Source organism: Gossypium arboreum, chromosome 11, assembly GCF_025698485.1.
Source record: "Gossypium arboreum isolate Shixiya-1 chromosome 11, ASM2569848v2, whole genome shotgun sequence".
Lineage (NCBI taxonomy): Eukaryota > Viridiplantae > Streptophyta > Magnoliopsida > Malvales > Malvaceae > Gossypium > Gossypium arboreum.
In genome coordinates this window covers 133,091,867-133,115,182 of record NC_069080.1, presented here as the reverse complement: position 1 = coordinate 133,115,182, position 23,316 = coordinate 133,091,867, and the positions used below count along the sequence as shown (strand labels likewise).

The 23,316-nt window shown below is 33.7% G+C and overlaps 3 protein-coding genes across 4 annotated transcripts; all 3 read left to right on the top strand.

Annotated features, from left to right (window-relative positions):
- Positions 1-2,933: 2,933 nt before the first annotated feature.
- LOC108471122 (uncharacterized) lies at positions 2,934-5,493 on the top strand. The gene is made up of 4 exons (XM_017772711.2): positions 2,934-3,244; positions 3,332-3,423; positions 4,230-4,337; positions 5,108-5,493. The coding sequence occupies exons 1-4, from the start codon at positions 3,064-3,066 to the stop codon at positions 5,318-5,320; spliced, it is 594 nt and encodes a 197-aa protein (XP_017628200.1). The 5' UTR covers positions 2,934-3,063; the 3' UTR covers positions 5,321-5,493.
- Positions 5,494-6,918: 1,425 nt separating this feature from the next.
- On the top strand, positions 6,919-9,670 carry LOC108471281 (pentatricopeptide repeat-containing protein At3g12770-like). The gene has a single exon (XM_017772921.2). The coding sequence runs from the start codon at positions 7,179-7,181 to the stop codon at positions 9,636-9,638; it is 2,460 nt and encodes an 819-aa protein (XP_017628410.1). The 5' UTR covers positions 6,919-7,178; the 3' UTR covers positions 9,639-9,670.
- Positions 9,671-10,407: 737 nt separating this feature from the next.
- Positions 10,408-18,102, top strand: LOC108471190 (disease resistance protein RUN1). 2 transcript variants are annotated; one of them, XM_053021953.1, is made up of 9 exons: positions 10,408-11,206; positions 11,392-12,490; positions 13,083-13,123; positions 13,560-13,800; positions 13,936-15,024; positions 15,117-15,848; positions 16,260-16,328; positions 16,416-16,630; positions 16,724-16,979. In XM_053021953.1, exons 1-6 carry the CDS (start codon positions 10,719-10,721, stop codon positions 15,504-15,506), a joined length of 3,348 nt encoding a protein of 1,115 aa, XP_052877913.1. In that variant the 5' UTR covers positions 10,408-10,718; the 3' UTR covers positions 15,507-15,848; positions 16,260-16,328; positions 16,416-16,630; positions 16,724-16,979. The 2 variants fall into 2 exon arrangements, with proteins under 2 accessions (XP_052877913.1, XP_052877912.1); XM_053021952.1 differs by having other exon boundaries at positions 16,416-18,102.
- Positions 18,103-23,316: the final 5,214 nt, after the last annotated feature.

Sequence of the window (23,316 nt, the reverse complement as noted above, 5' to 3'; positions counted from 1 at the left end):
AATTAGTTTTATAAGGTGCATGGATCATGCAAATAGTTGGATAACGTGGGTGGCTACGAAGTGATGAGACGAGGGTTTGGGTTCAATGGACAAATGGTGTAATATCTGTGTTTGGAGATCAGAAATAGCAAAGACCATTAAGACAAGATAACTGGTGTTTGTTATAATCATCAGGACTTGGTCTATGTTGCTTGAATTTGAGATGTAAATATATATGTTCGTTATAAACATAGAAATCTTGATTATCTCTTTACTTATGTTATCCAGACTAAAATTTTCATTTATCGATATAAATTTGAACATGAAATGAATTCGATCTTATAAATATACATAATTTAGTATATGTGTGTTTTCTCGTAAGGTTAAGGTGTTGATATTGAGATGGATTGATGATTACATACATAAATATGTATGTTATTAGGACTTAAAAAGTTTCATTTATTGACATTTAAATGTCGTTGTTATAGAATATTTCATAACCCGAAATTCGACCCATCCTTATGACTTGGAATTCGACCTTTATTGTGAGGTGGAATGCCTCATCACATCTTTGTGAGAAGTAGATCGCCCTATTGTATTTTATCATCTCACGTGCGAGCACTCCTCATACCCCCATCAATAAGGGCAACCCCGTGAGGTGATCCCATCGCAACTCATCACCTCGCGAGGTTGAGCACGCGAGACGGATCCCATTGTATCTCACCACCTCATGTGCGAGCACTCCTCGCACCCTATCAATAAGGGCAACCTCGTGAGGTGATCTCATCTCGCGTGTCACCACCTTACGAGGTGGAGTACATGTCTTGCTTCCTATAATGATACTTGAGTGCGAATACCATCAGAAAAACATGTCTTAGGGTATGTGTCAAACTTAAAAGGAGAACGTGTCATCTACATGACATCTAATTATCTCTTAAAACGTCACATCAGGAAATCATGACTTATAAATATATATGTAAGAGTTGCGGGAAAAGTACAGAAAGAACATCAAATATATATATATATTTGAGTTTATTGTGATTTTCAATAAAGCTAAGGACTTGATTTTTGAGATGGATTGATGACATGCATCTTAATTATTTACCCTGGACTCAAGATTTTATTTACCAACATACATTTAAACATAAAAATGGATATGACCATGTAATATATTCCACAAGTTTTGCTTTGAAGGCGAGGAATCTGTCTTTAGATGAGTTCTTATAATTAATGGGAATCTCAATTATTTCTTAAATGAGTTTATATAATTAATATTTATAAATATCAAATGAATATGAACGAGATTAATTAAATTTTAAATACAAAATATTTATAAATATAATTCATTATTTAATAAATTTTTAAAAAATTTGTTATATATAATAAACAACAACATCATCCCATACTAAACATATAAGATTCAAGTTCCATCAAATCATATATAGAAGAAAAAAATGCGTTGTATTACGAGTGATATGAGTTAACTCGATTGTTATGATTGATATAATAGGTATCGATTAAAATTTATATCAAAATGAAACCTAGACTTTGTTGTTCTAATTTACTATCAAAACAAAACATTTTAATTGATACATGCATGCAATATCGAAATGAAATTGGCCAATGGTATTTATACTATTATTTAAACTTTTGATAATGTTGGTGTCACCCTCAATCAGGGGCGGACCTAGGGGGAGTTGGAAGGGCTCCCAACCCCCCTAAAATGAAAATTTTTCCTTTTAAGCCTTTTATAATTTATAAAATTTGAAATTAGTGATGATAAAATTGCATTTTGTCCCCTCAAAATGATAAAAAATTGATTGAATCCTCTAAAAATTATAGAGATATAGACTATTAAAAATGATGAATTTGCATTTTTACTATAATCAAAATATATAATTTAATTCCGCTCCTCAAAAAATTTTTGATTTCACCTCTGCCTCCCCTAAATTGTATTTCTGGATCTGTCACTGCCCTCAATCGAGTCCCCAATTTAGTTAAAAAATTATGAGAATGCCCTTTCATAATTAAAATAAATAATATTATTTGAGGGTACTTTAGTTTTTTCATTTTAAAACAAACCAATAAAATACATATGGTAAGATTCACACCCACATCAATTGTATTAATAAAACCTTTAATTTACCATTCTACTAAAGTTTTATTTTGATATTTTTACACATTTTAATTTTATTGTGCACACTTTATTATCTGCATTAGTTGTATATCTATACTTACTATTATTTAAACTCTTAACTGAGTTCGTGTCACCCTCAACTAGGTCACCAACTTGGTTGAAAAATTACAATAATACCCTTCCGTAATTAAAATAAGTGATATTATTTAAGAGTATTTTAGTTTTTTCACTTTAAAACAAATAAATAAAAATATACTTATAGTGGGATTCAAACTGACACCAATTGCATTAATAAACCCTTTAATTTACCATTCTACTAAAATTTTATTTTGATATTTTTATACCTTTTAATTTTATTATGCATACTTTTTACCTCCATCAGTTGTATATATTAATAATATATTTGACTGAGTTGATGCCATAAATTAACTCGACACCAACTCAAGATTGATAACGATATCATGAAAAAATTCAATTTAATTTTTCATTTTAATAACATATATATTTAATGTGTTATTATAAATTAATTTCAAATCATATATTTCATTATTTATTATAGGTTACTTTTAAATACATATTTATGTTTTAAATTTTAGTTTCCACGCATATGCATGTAATGAAACTTCTAATTAATCGTAAGTTTAAAAAAAAAAATCAAATTGAACTGAACCGAACCGTCTATAGCTCCTCCTAGTTGGGCTTAGATTGAAATTCTAAATTCCAAAAGCCCAATTAAAATCCAACTTTAATTGGATTTTTTAAGACCCGGTCCAAACCATTTTCACTAAAACTCCACCTCTATCCATAACCGAATACTTTTATCCTCAATCCAAACAAGCCCATCTTCGATCACTTTGAAAACTCGTAGGGTTTTAGTTCTCTCATAGACAAACTAAATTGCAAAGAACAAAAGGCGAACAGAGAAAAAGAAGGATTAAAAAAAATCAATGGAATCGAAGAAACTAACGGCGGAATCAGCCCCGGTATTCCAGGAAGGAATAAGCTTAATCCTCACTCGGTGGTCGGCTCTCACCGCCGCCGTTGAAAACGAGTGGGGCGGCCGTGATTCTCTCGGCAAAGCCAACGCCATCTGCACGGACGTCTTCGCATTCTTCACTGAAGCCAGAGGTAACTTTTATGTATATTATGATCAGTTATTTTTTTTTTTATTTTCCAAAACCAGTAATTAAATTTGATTTTTTTTTACTATCTCAGCGGAGCCGCTTTATATAGATGATTTGGAAAATCTTTTAGAGGAAGGTTTGCTTAGTCTTAATACGTTAGTTGAAGATGGCAGCATTGAGGAGGTATCTTCAATCTTCGATCTTAACCTTGGCTTGGCTTCAATTCAGGATACTATAGTCATTTCAATCTCTTATTTATGATGTTCGATGCTATAAATCTGGTACAACTGATACAAAAATTGCCTTAATTTAATCAAATCGAATCTATGTTGCTGACACTTAAAGAACATTGTGATATATTAGTTTATGAATGTGTACAGTATGGATGCTCCTTTGGTTTTTTAGTGTATTTTACAGAATGAACTATAACAAGGGGTAGTTTTTCTTAATTTTTTAAAAACCAACAGTTTAGGCTCAAATTCTTTGATCAAATTAAGTTTAACAACTTGTTGAATTGTTCTTTCGGGTTGTTTTTTGGAATATATACTTTCCTTTAGTGAAACGATCAAAATTTTGCATTGATGATTGATTTAATCGGGTTGGTTCCATCTAATTTTGTTATTCGATGTTGTTGTCACCTTAACTCATTGTGGCATATCAGTTTCTGAATGTGTTTTACAGAATAAGCTATACCAAGGGGCAGTTTTTAATCTTTAAAAAGCCAACATTTTAGGTCAAATCTTTGTTCAAGCTAAGTTGACATTTTGAGTTGTTCTTTGTGGTATTCTGTCGGAATATATATTTTCATTTATTCAACGTGCAACTTTTAATTGTTATTTACCTAGCATGTCTATGTTCAGCTCACCTTGGATACTTCACATTGACATAGGAGGTTGCCAAAAAACATGGCATACCCATGCTATACAATGGAACAAGTTCCTATAATGATTATGCATTAGAGATAATTCAATTCCTTCGACTTGTTACAGGTGGCTGAGAAATTAATGATTATGCATGAAGAGTGTTTGGAAGGTAACTATCAATCTGTTGAAAAACTGAGGACAACGAATCCTCCTCCAGTCGCTCATGTCCGACCGGTATTTTCTTGTTTAAACCCTTTAATGCCTATTAATATGTTTCGTTTTGAAGATAACATACTGCATACTATCTCTGTTGAAATTTGCTTCTGTTTATCTTTGCTTTCTTTAGATTTTGTTTCCTTTTTGTTTCCAATGCTTAGCAGCTATGTTGACATGTTAGGAAAGTCGCATTGTTCATATGAAAAAGATTTCTTCAGTGGTCTTAGAGGTGCAAGATACTAGTTACTATGTGATCATCAAGGAGCTCAGATTCTCACTATCAATTTGATTTGTGAAGTCTGATTATTTTATTGCTTTTCTGAGTTTAGTTCTGTTTCTTAATATTAAAAACTTGACATAAAATTAATAGATGAAAAAGGAAAAGAAAAAGTGTTGGTTCATACTTGCTACTTCTGGGGTTACCTTCAACTCCGCATCTTCCAATCCCCTTCTCGATGTGGAAAGGTTTATACTATTAAAACCTTAGATCAATTATGATGGATGGTATATTCTGAAATGGAATGGTTTATACTGCTTGCCTCCCCCCCCCCCAATTTTAATGGCATGGCATGGCCTCTCATAAAATAACAACTGCATTTGGATGGTGGAACTATTAAAAAGGTTTCATCTACAGTTTTCTCTCTCAAATATTCTTCCCATGATTGGTTCTTACATGATGGATTCTTTGCTTACTAACAAAAGATTACCGAGTCATCATATAAGGTGTAGATTTATGGGTTGAAATTGTTTATTATTCTTCTCATGGATTCATATTATTTTTATCCTAGAGTAACGACGAAGATGAGGATGACGATGATGATGAAAATGATAGCATGAGTGCAGACATCGCGGCAAACATGATGGTGGATGTACCGAACTCTCAGTCAAGTTTGAATCCAGTTAGTATGCTTACAGAAGAGCCAAAGCAAAACCAGTCAGCTGAAGCTGAAGACGGTTGGGTTGTAGTTTCATCCCGGAAAAACAAAGGTAGAAGGAATTAAGTCATAATTTTTGTTACCCCTGCTCCCTATTCCTGGTATATACATGTTTTCTCTAGACATTTTTGGTGCTCTAATTATTAGTGTTTGTAACTTTTTTTTAAAAAATCTTATATTGAAAGAAGGTTACTGTACTGGTATGTTGTTGGATTGAAATAGATATGATTTTGCTTGGATTTTGTTTTCACACCAATTTTAGAACCGGATTTTTTTTAACAGTAATCTCATTATAGATTCTTATAATATATGTTAATTTTGAAACAATTCCTAGAATTACCCATAGCCTCTCTTCAACCCTTAAATAGGAGGATAATGCGTTTTAGCGCACTCGAACGCATGTCCTGCACTGACAACAACATCGATACTAATCAAGCTAAGACTCAATTAGTTTAGAACTCAGAATTTAAATCACAGCTGAAATGCGATTTTAGGTCATTATTTTGTGTCTTTGTTATTGATATACTATTGATATTTATTGTAATTGACTGTTGTATAGCTTTCTTTATTTCTGCAATATTGATAGAAGTGAAGGAACCGGAAACGTATTCGTGTCCTTGAAAATAATACCAACATGAAATCAATACAGAAAATACTAAATTCCCACTCTCCCATGGTTCCTGATTTATGGTTCATGACCAAAGAAGGCAATGCATTTTGAAAATAAAAGTTCAATCCTATATTAGGAAGTAAAATAAAAAGGACGGCAAATTACTCAAGTGTATTCAACTTTAGCAAGTTATAAAATAATTATCGAATTATTTAAATGTGATCATTTAACTTATTTGATTGTTAAGTTTTTTCTTTTAAAAGTCTGATTAGTAAGCTTCGAGTGACGATTCGATGATCGATATAGTGAAATAATACTTATAAATGAGTAGAACATATCTCAAATTTAAGCTGATTTAATGGTTGGTATTGAAGATCGGAGAAAAAAATTGTTTAGAGTTTAGTTTGTAAATTTGTAACTTTCAAAACTATTTTATGAAAAGAAAAAACTAAAGCATAAAAGAGGAGGGGAAATTTGCCCTTTTGATTGGTATTGGAAGTGAGAATGGAGAAGATCATATAATAAAGATTTTAACTATTTTATGACTTAAACGAAAATTTTTGAACTATTTAATGATAATTTTATAACTTTTTAAAATGGAGTAACCAAAACATCAACTTACTAGTAATTCAGAGACTTCAAATGTATTTCAATTCTCATATAAGTAATTAAATTATCAATTTTGTTTTATTTTACTCAAAAGATGCATATTTTACTTGAAAGGTATGCATTTTATTCAAAAAAAAATGTATAGGTCTAATAAAACTACCATATCTCATTTGATATTATTATTTTGATTAAATTAAGACAAAATTGGTGGTGTAAGTATTATTTTCGATTAAATAAAACTTAAAATTATATGAACTATTCTAATCAAAATTAATAATTACAATTAACCCCGATTTACTAATCATAATAAATTTAAGAGAGATCTAAAGAAGATATATTTTACCAACACAACTTAAAACTCATTAAAAAACACAATCAGGCCATAGTATTAGTTTTTTTTTTTGCTTAAAATCCCAGTATTTAGTGACCATATTGAGTTTCAACTGCATTAAAATATTTAGATAAGAATTTTAATGAAAAAAAAAACCTTATATACACTTATTTTTTTCGGACAAAAAATTAAAATAGAGATTTTTTTTTACAATTCAGGCACCATTAATAAGAATAAATCATTGTTAATTAATCCACTAAATTCAGTAGTTGGATGAACCCTAGGTTGCTATGAAGCTATTAGGCCTTAGAACTTTAAGAAATTCAATGGCTTTAGTTAAAAAGAAAGCACTTTAACTCAAATTCCACTCTCTTATGATATCCTTTATGCCTTCCCCCAATCTTAATACTCATAATTTTCTTTACAAAGTACCCTTCAAGTTTCTCTCTTTGCACTCATTTTCAAGTATAAACAATGCCAACTTTAATCATCTCCCTCTCGATATTCAGAGATTCTTGTCACTTTTACATGAATTCTCAAATACCCTTTTGTCTGTTAAATCTATCCATGCCCAGATTATCACGAATTCTGTATCTAAACACCATTTTTTGTCATCCAATTTGGTTAGAAGTTATAGTGAACTGGGTTGTTTGGGGCTTGCCAGGAAAGTGTTTGATAAAATTCCTCAACCAAAACCCATTCTTTGTAATTCAATGCTTAATGGGTATTTGAGAAATCAGTGTTATAAGGAAACTATTGAGTTGTTTGAACTAATGGGGGCTTCAGATTGGGGATTCGATAGTTATTCGTGTAATTTTGTGTTGAAGGCTTGTATGGAACTAGAAGATTATGAAAGGGGAAGGGAAGTAATCAAGAGAGCTGCGGATCATAGAGTGGATGGTGATAAGTTTTTGGGAAGTTCAATGGTTAATTTCTTTATGAAATTCGGTGATTTCGATAGTGCGAGACTGGTTTTTAATCAGATGATCAGCAGAGATGTTGTTTGTTGGAATTCAATGATTGGTGGTTATGTAAAGGGATGTTACTATGTTGCAGCTTTTGATTTGTTTCTTGAGATGATTCTTTGTGGTGTTAGGCCAAGTGCTATAACTATGGTCAGTTTGGTTCAAGCTTGTGGAGGAACGAGGAATTTAGAACTAGGGAAACGCGTTCATGGATTGGTTCTCGTATTCGGATTGGGAACTGATGTTTTAGTGCATACTGCATTGATTGATATGTATAGTAAGTTGGGTGAACATGAAAGAGCTCAATCAGTTTTCGATATCATGCCTGCAAAAACTCTGGTTTCATGGAATGTTATAATCTCAGGGTATGTTCAGAATTGTTTGGTATATGAAGCTTTCGATCTGTTTCAGAAATTAATATTAACTGGTGGTGGTTTCGATTCAGGAACCATAATTAGCCTCCTCCAAGGTTGTGCTCAAGTGGCAGATTTGGAAAGTGGGAAGGTTCTCCATGGTTATATTTTCCGGAAAGGCCTCGACATAAACGTTATTTTGTGTACAGCATTAGTAGATTTGTATTCCAAGTGTGGTGCCTTAAAGGAGGCAACTTTTGTGTTTGATAGGATGAAGAATCGAAATGTGATTACATGGACTGCTATGCTTGTCGGATTAGCACAAAATGGCCACGCCGAAGATGCCATAAGATTATTTGGTAAGATGCAAGAAGAGGGAGTCACTGCAAATTCTACAACTTTGGTTAGTTTAGTCCACTGTTGTGCACACTTGGGTTCATTGAAGAAAGGAAGGAGTGTGCATGCTCGATTGTTACGGCATGGTTATGCTTTCGACGTAGTTAACAGGACAGCCTTGATTGATATGTATGCCAAGTGTGGAAACATTAACTATGCTGAGAGGTTATTCGAAGATGTGTCCTTTCTTAAAGATGTTATATCATGGAATTCTATGATCACAGGCTATGGCATGCATGGTCAAGGACACAAAGCTCTTGATCTCTATCACCGAATGTTAGATGAGGGACTCAAGCCGAATAAAACTACATTTGTCTCTCTTCTATCCGCTTGTAGTCACTCAGGGCTCGTGGACCAAGGAAGAAGATTGTTTCTGAGCATGGAAAGCGACCATAACATCAGGGCTAATGAGAAGCATTATGCTTGCTATGTCGATCTTCTTAGCAGAGCAGGACATATCAAAGAAGCGGAGGTATTGATCAATCAAATGCCCTTTCAATCGAGCCGTGAAGTTTTCGAAGCATTGCTAAATGGTTGTAGAATGCACAAGAACATTGATATCGGCATAAAAGCTGCAGACTATTTATTAAGTTTGGACGCAACAAACCCGGGTATTTACATCATGTTATCAAACATATATGCTGAAGCAAGGAGATGGGATGCAGTAGATCATATTCGAGGTCTCATGAGGGGACGCGGACTGAAAAAAACACCAGGATGCAGCCTGATTGAAGTTGGAAAACAGCTCCATGCGTTTTTTGCTGGTGAAGATTCACATCCGAACTCGGTCGAAATCGATCAGATTCTCGAGAACTTGAAATCAGAACTTGAAGCTTTAGGTTATGTACCGGATACAAGTTGTGTTCTTCATGACGTAGATGAGGCGATGAAGATCAAATCACTGTGGAGGCATAGTGAGAGGTTAGCTATCGCTTTCGGACTTTTACATACACCGGCAGGAAGCTTGATAAGGATCAGTAAGAACCTCCGTGTATGTGGTGATTGCCATACAGTGACTAAATATATATCAAAGGTGGTAAAGAGGGAGATTATCGTAAGAGATGCTAACCGTTTCCATCACTTTGTTGATGGAAAATGTTCTTGCAATGATTATTGGTGAAAATGATTTGATTGCGATGTTAAAATATTTAATCCTCAGGCCTGCATTGAAACTGTGATACTATCTGCTTTTCACTTTGGTCTCTACAGAAACCTGCAAAAGGCAAGATTATTAAATAAATTATTAAAAAATTTATAAAATTATTAAAATAGAAGAAAACGGTTCTATTAGCCAGTCAACCCTTTTTCTTTTTACCTGTTTTTTCAGCCTCAGTTTTGAATTATTGGACAGGAGATGAAAAATTATTTTATGAACATTTTCTCATCATATCATCTCTTTTAATTATATAATGATATTTCGGTAATTTTACCGGTATGTAATTTTGATAATTTTTTTTTACCTTGAACTATAAATTTTGAACTTCAAACTCAAAACAATGAAATCTTAAACTTAGAATTTTAAATTTAAACTTTAAACTTTAAATCTCAAACCTTAAATTATAAATTGAACTTAAATTTGAATCCTGAATCCCGAACTTAAAATCTTAAATATTGAATATGTTTTGAGTTTGGAGTTTAAAATTTCGAGTTTAAAATTCATGTTCATGTTTGAGATTTCGAGTTTAAGGTTTAGATTTATAATTTTAGAATTAGATTTAAGTTTAAAATTTAAAGTTTAAATTCAAAATAAAAAATTATTAAAATTACGTGTCGATATCATAAAATAAATAATTGAAAAGGCAATATTCATAATATTTAATTCTTTTTTGTTTTTTAATACAGAAGAAACATTATATCTTTACTTAGTATTGTTTGTAATAAAAAAAGACAAACCGTCAAACACTTTAATGAAAGTAGGTTCCTCTTTGTGAGCTCTCACCTTCTTGGTTTCTTCGTAGAAAAACACATCATATCACGTCTATGACCCCACTTTCCACTGCTACGCGTTTTTTTCTTGGAAAAAGGGAAGGTGAGAAATGTATTGAGAACTTTTGCTTACAAAACTTTTTTCTTCCCTGGACATTTGAACTGTTTTTCGCTTTCTCGTTGCTTATACATACTAATTGTTGCTGGTTTCTTTCTGGGTATTGGGCGTTTTGTTCTCTGATTTTGAGCGGCAAATTTCTTCTGATACATTGTCATGATGTCGATAGCTTCAATTCCCTCATCCATTTCTAGGAAGAAATATGATGTTTTCTTGAGTTTTAGAGGTGAAGATACCCGCAGGAACTTCACGGATCATCTCTATCATGCTCTAAGGAGAAGTGGGATTGTCACTTTCAAAGATGATCTAAAGCTGGAGGCGGGTGAAGAGATCACACCAGGAATTCTCAAAGCAGTTCAGCAATCATGGTGCTCGATAATCGTTTTCTCTGAAACTTATGCCTTTTCAAGTTGTTGCTTGGAGGAGCTTGCTGAGATTGTTAAACAACATAACAACGACGGCCATAAAGTTTTTCCAATTTTTTACAATGTTGATCCATCTGATTTTAAAAAACAGAAAGGTAAAGTTGATGAAGCCTTTGCCAAACACGAAGAGAGATACAAAGAAGATAAAGAAAAGCTCCAAAGGTGGCGAGATGCTTTGACTGAAGTGGCTAGCATCAGGGGATGGCATTTAAATAACAGGTATTCTTTCTTTTCTAGTTTTAATGGCATCAGGGGATTACATGTGTTTAATTGTAAAGTTCAATTTTTCTACTAAAGAGCAAGTTGTGTCATCTTGCTTTTTGTTTGCTTCTAAACTATATTGTTCATTGAAATAGAAAAAAAGAGCATTTGAAAGATATCAACAAAATTATATTTCTTTGTAGACATGAAATGGAATTTATTGGAGACATTGTTAAGAAGATATCAGCGAAATTATGTCAGACATATCCGGTTGTTCATGATGAGTTGGTTGGAATTAGTTTACATTTGGAGGAGTTGTATCCGAAAATAAACATTGGGGAAGACGATGTCCGCATTATAGGAATTTGTGGAATGGGTGGTATTGGTAAAACAACTCTTGCAAGGGTCGTTTACACTCAAATGTCTCCTCATTTTGAAGGTAAAAGCTTTCTTGCTGATGTTCGAGAAGCTTCAAACAAACGTGGACTTGTTTCTTTACAAAAACAACTTCTTTCTCAAATCTTGCCAGATGAATGCTTCAATTTTTTCAATGTTCATGAAGGGAATGCCATAATTAGCCACAAGTTGTCTCATAAAAAAGTTCTTGTTATTCTTGATGATGTTGATAACTTACAACACTTGAAATGCTTGGTTGGAAGGTGTAATTGGTTCGGTTTAGGGAGTCGAATCATTGTAACAACAAGAGATGAACATTTGCTCCGATCTTATGGAGTCGATGGTGTGTATAAGCCTACAACATTGAATCCTGATGATGCACTTAGACTTTTCAATTTGAAAGCTTTTCCTAGTGATATAGTGCCAAAAGATGATTTCATTAAGCTTTCTGAACATGTTGTACGTTATGCTGGTGGTCTCCCCTTAGCTCTTGAAGTTTTGGGTTCTTTTTTGTACGGTAGAGATTTAGCTCAATGGAGAAGTGCAGTCGAAAGGCTTAAAGGAGATTCTAACAAAGAAATTCTCAATACACTTCGAATCAGCTTTAATGGATTGGAAGAAAGGGAGAAGAATATATTTCTAGACATAGCATGCTTCTTCAACGGGGAGGAGAAAGATTTTGTAATGAAAGTATTGGATGGTTGTGAGTTTTTCCCAGATATTGGAATAGATGTTCTCATTAAGAAATCTCTCATAAAAGTTCATGAAGACAAGTATTTGTGGATGCATAACCTGATACAAGAAATGGGAAGACAAATTGTTAGGGAAAAATCTATCGATGAACCTGGAAAACGTTGCAGGTTGTGGGAGGAAAGAGATGTTTATCATGTGCTAACAAAAAACACTGTAAGTCATTACATTGAAATTGCATTATATATATTCCGACTCGAATTCAATTGGTTAACATTATGTTTTAAGAGGTGACATTCAGTAGATTTTAGGTTCAATTTGAATCTTGCAGTCATTCCATTTATCACTATTATGTTTTTTGGTACAAAACACATGGACCTTACAGGAGGTTTGAGAGTTTCATTAGCCATAACATACATTATTATAACCACTTATTTGTATATATTTATTGAGTGAAATAAATTATCTATTTACATTGTCAAGAATAACTGGTGAAAAAATGTCTATAACTCATTTTTACAACTTCATATTTATGAAGTTATGTTTTAAATGCTTGATCGAGTAAAACAAATAGATCAGTTCATCATCTTTCTAAGTATATGTCATTTTAAATCTTTTTGTTGATTATAAGTATTAATAAGACTTATGCAGTATGTATAATCAAGAATACTTCTATTTGTTATATTCCTAAATATATGTATAATTTTGAACATGCTACGATAAATATAAATGTAAGTTTTCACAAATTTGATTGTATAGTTTAAAACCATTATTTTTCTGTTTTTTATGTTTTACTCTTGATGTTTAGGCTACAGAAGTGATTGAAGGTGTGATCATCGATATTAAGAGGTAGGAAAACATATATAAACATGTATCTATGCATATTATTAGTAATGTTGTTATTTTTATTTTTGTAAAAAAGTAAGAAATTAAAAAGCATTGACAAAATTTTTAACCGCTTAATTCTTTTTAAAAAAAGAAAGAGTTAGTGATGTGTTGGTGAATATTTGTTCCAATTCTTTCAAGCTATGTTATTTGGACTCAGATGTAGGTGTTAAGTATGAATTTGTGTTTGACTCAAGTATGTTCGATTTTCTTTTTAAGTGTTTTATATATTTGAAGAGTCTTTGAAATATCATATTTTTATACCTATGTTATAATACGAGTCAGACATGAGTGTTGGACATGTCTATTTTAAGAAAAAAAGGTTGCTGAAGCAACATAATTGTAGAGAATTTGTTTTCTATATCTTGAATCTCCTCTTTGTTTTGCCCATGGTTATCAGGGAGTCGAACAAGATGCTCAATTTGAGTGTCGATGCCTTCTTAAAGATGAAAAAGTTGAGATTGCTCAAAGTCCTTTGCCTCTCGAATTGTTATGATCTCACATATATTTCTAATGAGTTACGACTTTTAGATTGGAAAGGATGTCCTTTAAGATTATTACCTTCAAGCTTCAAACCGGATAACCTTGTTGCACTTATCTTGTCATACAGTTGCATTGAACAACTATGGAAGGGAAATAGAGTAAGAATTAATTAATCCCATCGTTGTGTTTTTGTTTATTTTAAGTTGAATGATTCAAATTTTATTATGATAGAAAAATAACAAGAAAAAATTAGTCTTTTATCTTTCTTTCTAATTTATTATTGTTTTCAACAGCCCTTGTATAAATTGAAAATGGTCAATCTTGAAGGGTCCCGAAACCTGATCAAGACACCAGACTTCACAACAGCCACGTATCTTGAAGTATTGATTTTGGAAGGTTGTACCAGATTAGCACATGTTCATCCGTCAATTGGAGTGCTTAAGAGCCTTAAACTTTTGAATTTAAGAGGCTGTAGAAGTCTTAGGAGTCTTCCAACCAAAATTGGAATGGAATCTCTTGAAACATTAATTCTTTCGGGTTGTTCAAATCTTGTAAGGTTTCCAGAGATTGATGGGAAAATGGAATGTCTAAAAAGTCTTGATCTTTCTGGTTGTTATAAAGTTGAAAATTTGCCAGAGAGTTTACAGCAATTAGAATTTTTGGAAGAGCTTGACTTAAGTGAAACAGCTATAACAAAACTACCATCCTTCATTTTTCAATTGAAAAATCTTAAAGTTTTGTCTTTCAATGGATGCAAGGTACCATCTAAGTTGCAAAGAAATCTTTCTTCTCTTTTCAAGGTAATCCAAAGAGGAAGGATGAGTTCCATGGCTCTGATGTTGCCTTCTTTGTCCAGATTAAGAGAGTTGAATCTAAGGTATAGCAATCTTCGGGAAGGAGACATTCCTAATGATCTTTCTTGTTTATCCTCTTTGAAAAAACTTGATCTTAGTGGTAACAGTTTCAGCAACATACCCGTGTCTCTTATGCGACTCTCCAAGCTTCAATATCTTGGATTGTCAAATTGCAATGTTAGCAATCTTTATGAAGCAGATATTCCAAGTGATATTTCTGGTCTATCCTCTTTGATATTACTTGATCTTAGTGGGAACAATTTCATTGGCATTCCTTCAGCTCTTACTCGACTTTCCAAGCTTAAAACCCTTCGATTGTCAAATTGCAAGGAGCTTAAATCGGTGCCTGAGCTTCTAACAAGTATAGAAGATGTGCGGTTAGATGGTTGTGCTTCGCTTGAAGTAGTTGAACTTGCAAGTCCATTGGATGTACCCAATTTAGTGGGTTCGACTTTCATTAAAGCGGTTAACTGCTATAGATTGGTAGAGAACATCAACGCATTAACATTGCTGAAAAAACATCTTAAGGTCAACTGATCTCTCTTATTTTTCGCTTATAGAATCTCATACTTGATAATTTTTGGTTCTAGTTACCAAACGACTGGTGTTTTATTTTGCAGCCATTTGCAAATTCAAAAAAAATATTTGATGTTATTATGCCTGGAAGTGAAATCCCAGAATGGTTTAGCCGACAGACAGGTGGCTCTTCAATTAAGATACCTCTACCTCTCAATATTCAAAATGATAGTCAATGGATAGGAGTTGCTGGGTGTTGCATTTTTGTCAATGATAATGCTTCTAGGGATGAGGAGGTTATCATCTGTAGAGCGGTTATCGATTGTAGAAAATCTGGACAAGTTGATGAGAGTGACTGGTTGGGCTGGTTGTTAGGTAAACAAAATAACCAGCCTATAACGAAGGATCACCTTTTCTTCGTTATTGGTCACGTGACAAATTATATCCATTTTCCTTGGAAGATGAAAGTGAAACAAAGAATTTATCAACAATAGATTGCTCAGAACAGGAATGCAATGAGCTTGAGCTGTCTTTCACAAACCCAATTGGTCCCGGTGTTAAGGTGAAGAAGTGTGGTGTTAGAATAGTGTATGAGAAAGATTTGGAAGAGATGGATCAATTAAAAGAGCAGCATAGCCATAGCAGTCAATGTTCTGCAAATTTTGAAGATATTCATCAACACTCTGCCGATAACGATGGATCAATAGGTAGCACTTCCTTGTAAAACGAAAGCGTAATATCTACGAGGAGATGAAGGAAGAAGGTCTGCAACCAAAACGGATAAAAGAAATTTTCAATTTTCTAAGGGGCCGATCTTGCAAGAAGCATTAATTGTGGTAAACTACTTTACTAGCCTTATCCTATTAAATCTTTTTCTAGACATTTTTATCTACCTTGTTTACTATTTTTTTGATAGAATACCTTATTTATATCTTTTTTATTTTATTTAAAGTACACATTTTGGACATCTTTACTCAACATATATTTTGATAAAGATTATGAGATATGATTCTTAAAATATATATATATACACATATATAAACAACTCTAAAAATTTGAGTATAAACATGTTGAACATGATCTAGTATTCTGCACATATCTCAGATTTGGGTGACAGTTTCTCATACCATTTAAATTTTTTTCATATAATTCAAATTTTTATATGATTGAAACTCATAAAGTTTGATGGATTTTTTTTTTTTTGTTACATTTTATGTTATATGGATAAACTTACATCTATATTGTAGGTGGAAGAAAAAATAGTCAACTTTGAGACAAAAATGTGGAGAAAGATGGAATGCTCCATGAGGAAGCAGGTAATAAGGTGAAAATCCTGTGATAACGGGATGTTACTATGATGAAGCTTTTGATTTGTTTCTTGACATGGTTTTATGTGGTGTTAGGCCAAGTGCTGTAACCGTGGTCAGTTTGGTTCAAGCTTGTGGGGTGTGTTCAAGGATTCCTTCTCGTATTTGGAATGGGAACCGATGTTTTGGTGCTCACTGCATTCGTTGATATGTATAGTAAGATGGGTGAACATAAAAGAGCTCGATCAGTTTTCATTTTTCAATATCATGCCTGCAAAAAATCTGGTTTCATGGAATGTTATCATCTCAGGGTATGCTCAGAATTGTTTAGTAAACGAATCTTTCTATCTGTTTCGGAAATTAGTATTAACTGGTGGCAGTTTTGATTGAGGAACCATAATTAGCCTTCTCCAAGGTTGTGCTCAACTAGCAGATTTGGAAACTGGGAAGGTTCTCCATGGCTATACTTTTCGGAAAGGCCTCATCATGAACCTTATTTTGTGTACATCAATAGTAGATTTGTATTCCAAGTGTGGCGCCTTAAAGGAGGCAAATTTCGTGTTTGATAGGATGAAGAATTGGAATGTGATTACCTGGATTGCTATGCTTGTTGGATTAATACAAAACAGGCACGCCGAAGATGGCATAAGATTAATACAACTCTGGTTAGTTTAGTCCATTGTTGTGCACACAGGGGCGAAACCAGGGGGGGCAGGCATGGGCCCTGGCCCCCCCTAAAATGGGAAATTTTCATTTAGGCCCTTTAGATTTTTTTAAAATTTTAAATTAGTAAAGGTAAAATTACACTTTGGCCCCCCTAAAATTATAAAAATTTAATTTAATCCTTTAAAAATTATAAATATATAGACTATAAAAAATTAAAATTTCCTTCGCCCCTAAAATTTTTTTTTCTGGCTTCCCTGTGTGCACACTTGGGTTTGTTGAAGAAAGGAAGGAGTGTCCATGCTTGATTGTTACGGCATGGTTATGCTTTCAATATAGTTAACTGGACAGCCTTGATCAATATGTATGCCAAGTGTGGAAACATTAACTATGCCAATAGGGTATTCGAAGATGTGTCCTTTCTTAAAGATGTCATATCATGGAATTCTATGATCACAGGCTAAGGCATGCATGGTTAAGGACACAAAGCTCTTGATCTCTATCGCCAACTTTTAGAGGAGAAACTCAAGCCGAATAAAACTACATTTGTCTCTCTTCTATCCGCTTGTAGTCACTTGGGGCTTGTGGACCCGGGAAGAAGTTTGTTTCTGAGCAGATGCAGAAACACATATTGGCATAAAAACCTCAGAATATTTATCGAGCTTGGACGCAACAAACCTGGGAATTTACATCATGTTAACGAACATATATGCTGAAGCAAGGAGATGGCGCGGAGTAGATCATATTTGAGGTCTCATGAGAAGACAAGGACTAAAAAAACACCAGGATACAGCCTGATTGAAGTTGGAAAGCAGCTCCATGCCTTTTTTGCTGGCGAAGATTCGCATCTGAATTTGGATGAAATCAATCAGATTCTCAAGAACATGAAATTATTACTCGAAGCTTTAGGTTACATGCCGGATACAATTCGTGTTCTTCATTACATGCCCTTTTTTTTTTTATTGCTTTAGGACTTTTAAATGCACCAGCAGGAAGCTTGATAAGGATCACTAAGAATCTCCATGTATTGCCATACGGTGATGGAGATTATCATAAGAGATGCTAACTCTTTCCATCACTTTGTTAATGGAAAATGTTCTTGCAATACTATTGCTGAAAAGGATATGACTGCATTGAAACTGTGATAGAAACTGCTGGTAATGAAAAGTATGAAAAATTATATAGCATATAAATGGAAAATGATAGCTTGGAAGGATATTTAATTTGTTTTCAAGCTCTCTCTTATATGTAAGAGCAGAGAACTTTGGATTATATAAATATTAAAATAGTAAAAATTTATATTATGTTTTAATTATTACTTTTTCATAATGATCATGCTAATCTCTAATTCTTAAGTGCATAAAACACAAACCGTCCGACACATTAATTAAAGTAGGCTCCACTTTGTCAACTCTCACCTTCTTGATTCCTTTTGGGAAAAGCATCACTGCTCATCTATGACCTCATGCGTTATTATTGGAAAAAGAAAAAGTGGGAAATGCATAGAGAAATTGCTTAGAAACCTTTGCTGTTCCCTGGAAATTTGAACTGTTTTTCTTTCTTGTTGCTTATATACTTATTGTTTCTCGTTTCTTTCTGGGGTATTGGGTGGTTTGTTTTCTGGTTTTGAACACCAAACTGAGATACCTTTTTCTTGTCGTACGTTGTCATGTTGTCGTTACCTTCAACTTCCTCATCTATTTCTAAAATGAAATATTGTAGAGCTGTTATCCACCGTAGACATTCTAGACAAGTCGATGAGAGTGACTGGTTCTGGTTGGGCTGGGTATCCGGTAAACAAAATAACCAGCCTATAACAAAGGATCTCCTTTTTCTTCGTTATTGGTCGCCTGACAAATTATATCCGTATTCCTTGGAAGATGAATGGGAATGAGGTTATTAATCTCTATTTTCTCCCTTACAAAATCTCATACTTGAGAATTTATGGTTTTAGTTACCAAACCACTTGTGTTTTATTTTGCAGTCATTTCCAAATTCAAGAAATTTGATTTCTATTATTATGCCCTGAAGTGAAAAGTGACTCTTCAATTAAGATACCCCTACCTATCAACCTTCGGAATGATAGTCAATGGATTGGAGTTGCTTCTTGCTGCGTTTTTGTCAATAATGATGCTTCAAGGGATGACGAGGTTATCCTTTGTGGAAAATTTATCCATTGTAGAAATTCTGAACAAGCCAGCTGTAATGGATCTATTTTTCGAGGTAAAAATCCTCGACAGATTACTTGGAGTGGCCGGTTGGTGGGTAGACGATCTAAGCAGCCCATAATTCGTTATTGGTCGCATGATAAATTATATCCATTTTCTTGGAGGATAAATATGATGACTGTGAGCTTGAGGTGTCTTTCATACATCCATGTAAACGCAATGCTAAGGTGATGAAGTGTGGTGTTAGAATAGTGTATGAGAAAGATTTGAAAGAAATAAAAGAGTTGCAGTGCCATACCACTCCATCTTCTCACATCCACCAGCACTCTGCTCACAACCATGGATTAGTAGGTAGCACTTCTCACATAAAACGAAAACGTAATGTCTGCGAGGAAGCGGAGGAAGAATGGCTGCAACCAAAATGGATGCAAAAGATTTTCAATTTTATAATGGGTCAATCGGGGAAGAAGCATTAGCTTAGGTAAATTACTTGACCAACCTTTTCCTATTAATTTTTTACGCATCTCTGTTATTTACAAATTTTATTTCATTTAAAGTAATTATTCTAGACTAATTTACATATGAGATACGTTTATTATATACTAAAATTTTTTTAATCATACTTATATTAAACATGTACATATCCCATTGATAACATAGGCTTTATATCAATTAAAATTTTAGTCACTTAAAAGTAAAAGGTGAGAAACGCATACAGAAATTTTTTAGAAAAGTCGATTGTTGTTCCTGTAAATTTCATCTGTTTTTCTCTTTCCTCATGCTCATATGCTTACTTGTAGAGTTAAAACTTTTCATTGTCAGTGTACCACAATGATACAAAGACGAGATTTATCGAGTTATCAAGATAATTTAAGTTTGGACATAAAATTTTAGTCAAACTCTATTTTTAGTCTCTATACCATATGTAAGTTGTAGATATTTTAATTTGAACAATTTTAATTTTGGTGGTCATTAATTATATGTAATTACAGTAATTCTGAGCATGCATGCAAGCTTGGTAATCACTTATCATCTTAATTTAATTGGTTTCATGGATTGAACAATTAACGGGCTTGACCCTAGGGTGTTTTTGTTGCCATAACTGTAACTTTGCCAGCCTCCAGCGGCGATAACAGTAGTATTGAAGGTTCATATGCACTGTGAAGAGATATAATTAAGAAATTAGAAACTGCATAGGTTGCTTGATCATCAGAATGAGATGATTCAGAGATCATCCTACAGTGTTTTACTACCCGATTGACATTTGCCTTGTAAACACAAATTACAGGAAGACCGATGTGAAGAATCATCAAGTAATAGTATTCCGCAAACCTGGTAGATTACGTATACAAGAGAACCAAAACATGGAAGAAGCAGAGAAGAAAAACACGCAGGAGAGAAGAAAGAAGAAGATGAGTGATATCAAACGAAGTGAATATTACCCATCCAAGTACTACTCCGAGTTTGCATATACACCTCAAATTTTCAGAGACCTGCTCTCTCATGTAGGATCCATCTACCTGGCCACCATTTTCCTGTTCTACCTGCTACTATTCTAATTACCCATTTTGTCAGATACCATATATGCAATTTTCTACCTACTTCCGTTTATATTAGTTTATATTCTCTTAATTACTTCAGATACTATATATATATAGGCAGCAAACTAAAAATGCATAATAACACAATATCATTGGAGACTACAATGAATAGTCACCATCCAGCACTATCGCTTCTACTTTGGTGAGCACCACACGTCACATACTTACCAAAAATAGATGCAAGGGCCAGTTGGGTCCTCTTCCCCTTTCGAATGTAGAATTGCAATGTTTTGGTCATGAGAAAGAAGGTGAAATCTCCATTAGAGGTGCAGGAAAATTATGATGTGACCATTGTAATTTACTTTTTTTTAACAAATTAACATATTCAAATATTAAACCAAAACCAAAACCTCATTGAATATATATTCAAATATTTAGTGGAGCCAAGGCCCTGAAATCGCTCATTCATTCTTGAAGGGCTGAGGAGCAAAAGTATGTTGTTACTTCTTTTTCTTTTTCTGAGAAAAAGGAGCCCAAACTGATTTTTAGTTGGAAAATGGAGGAAGACTATGAAATGTTGAAGGAATGATAAGAGTAATCCCTGTACTAGGACGCCTACATAGTACAATTGTGTTTAACTCCATATTTTGAATCTAAATTCATAAGCACAACCTGTATAAACTAAATTTACATAAGAAGACTCAGTATAATTAAAATTAAAAGGAGTGATGAGATATTCAAATGCAAACGATTTGATGTATGGAGGAAAACTGAGGCTAGACACAATCGATGGATGGAGTGAAGACCACATTGAATTTATTAACGACATTATTAAATAGACGGCATGAAGGGACAACGCATGCAGCGTCCGTAAGCCAATGGGAGTGCAAGAAAGAATAATATTAGTAAAATGCGTCGTTGTTGGGTTTTTGAGCACTTTAACCGGGTAAAGTAAGAGCTTCAGCAAAAGCTTTAACAGCAACGTATTATACCCGGATAAAATATGAAGGAAAAATGCTTGGAGTTCAAGCTTTTAGCTACTGTCAAGAATGAAGAACATAACTTAGAAGTTTTTAGAAGGCAAAGAAAGATGGAGCATATGGAAGAAAATCTGATGATTTCATTCAAAAGAAACGTTGGCTCAAAGCCATTACATATACCAGTCATTGGCTGGTCAAATTCATCACCTAAACACTACCTAACTCCACTTATTACATTGGAACTTACAAAACTAAACTTGTACACTTAAGTAAAGTTGGTCATCAGCTCCTACATCATCAAATTACATCAAATGTAAGCTTAAACTAAGTTCAAAACGAGCTAGAACACACTACATAAACTTGGTTACAAAAAAAATAAACAGCTTCAGTTAGACGTACTTTACCCGGGTAACTTATGTGTATGAATTCTTGCACATACTTTACCCGGACAACTTATGTGTATTTGTTCTTATGTGCTTGAATCTGCATGGGCTGTATGGAGGCCAACTTTTCTGGTTCAAGATGCATACTTCACCCAGTAATAATACAACAGTTTGATCTCTTTTCTTCACAGCTGCATGCATGGCTCGGGCTGCTTTTTGACATGTTGGAAATTCACATGCTACATGCAGGCCAATTTCCAATACTCCTCCTTGGCTTGCATGCTGCAAACTCTTGTTCATTAAGCATTCTCTGATGATTTGGTTCACTAAATCATTTTTCTCATCTCCTTTTGCTTCCAAATCTCTTTGAAGGTCCTTGACCATTTGCTTTAACTCCAATTTTTGATTCTCCATTTCATTCAGTTTTTCGGATGACTTTTGTTTCTTTCTCTCAAAGCGCAATTCCGCTTATGCTTTCGGATATGAAGAGATTCATTCTTCTTTGCAATGTGTTTGCCTCATCTATTAACCTTTGTACTTGATTTGATGCTTCATCACCTTCAAATGCAAAATTTTCTTTTAACAAAGCCTTCTCTAATAGCAGATTATTTACCGAAAGGTCAAGTTCTTCATACCGCACAATGATTCACTGTTATCATCCTCAAGTTTCTTCGTGAGAATAAAAATTTCTTTTTCTCTCTTTTCTAACGTTATTTCGAGTTCTGAAATGCGGGATTGGAGTCCTATATTTTGTTCTCCCAGTTTTTCTGCTTCACTTGCTTTGTTCTCTAACTGCTCCGCCATATCTCTGTTAATTGCTTGCAATGATTTCAACTCAAGTTCCAAGCTAGTTACATGTGCTTCTAATTCTTTTATCTGAGCAGATGTTTGGTTCCCATGCATATCATGCACCTCTTTGAGTGTCAAAAATTTCCTTTCTTTCTCAACTGAATTAGTGAAATTTTCAACCAAATCTTCTTTGGTTAGTTGAGCCATTGACATGTAGTTGGCATGGCTAAGCCTCTTGTGACACAACTTGGATTCATCTACAGCAGCTGTGTAGGCACTATCTGGACTCTTATTCCAGTCCACAATGAAACTTTTTTCTGTCATAGCTACTGTCATGAGCTTGGATCCACTAGGATCACTAATCAGGCATTCTTTGCCTTTGAATACAACTGAATAGCCCTTCTCAAGCAGTTGAGCAATGCTAAGCAAATTTCTATCAATTTGTGCACTAACAAGACATTTTTAACAAGTTT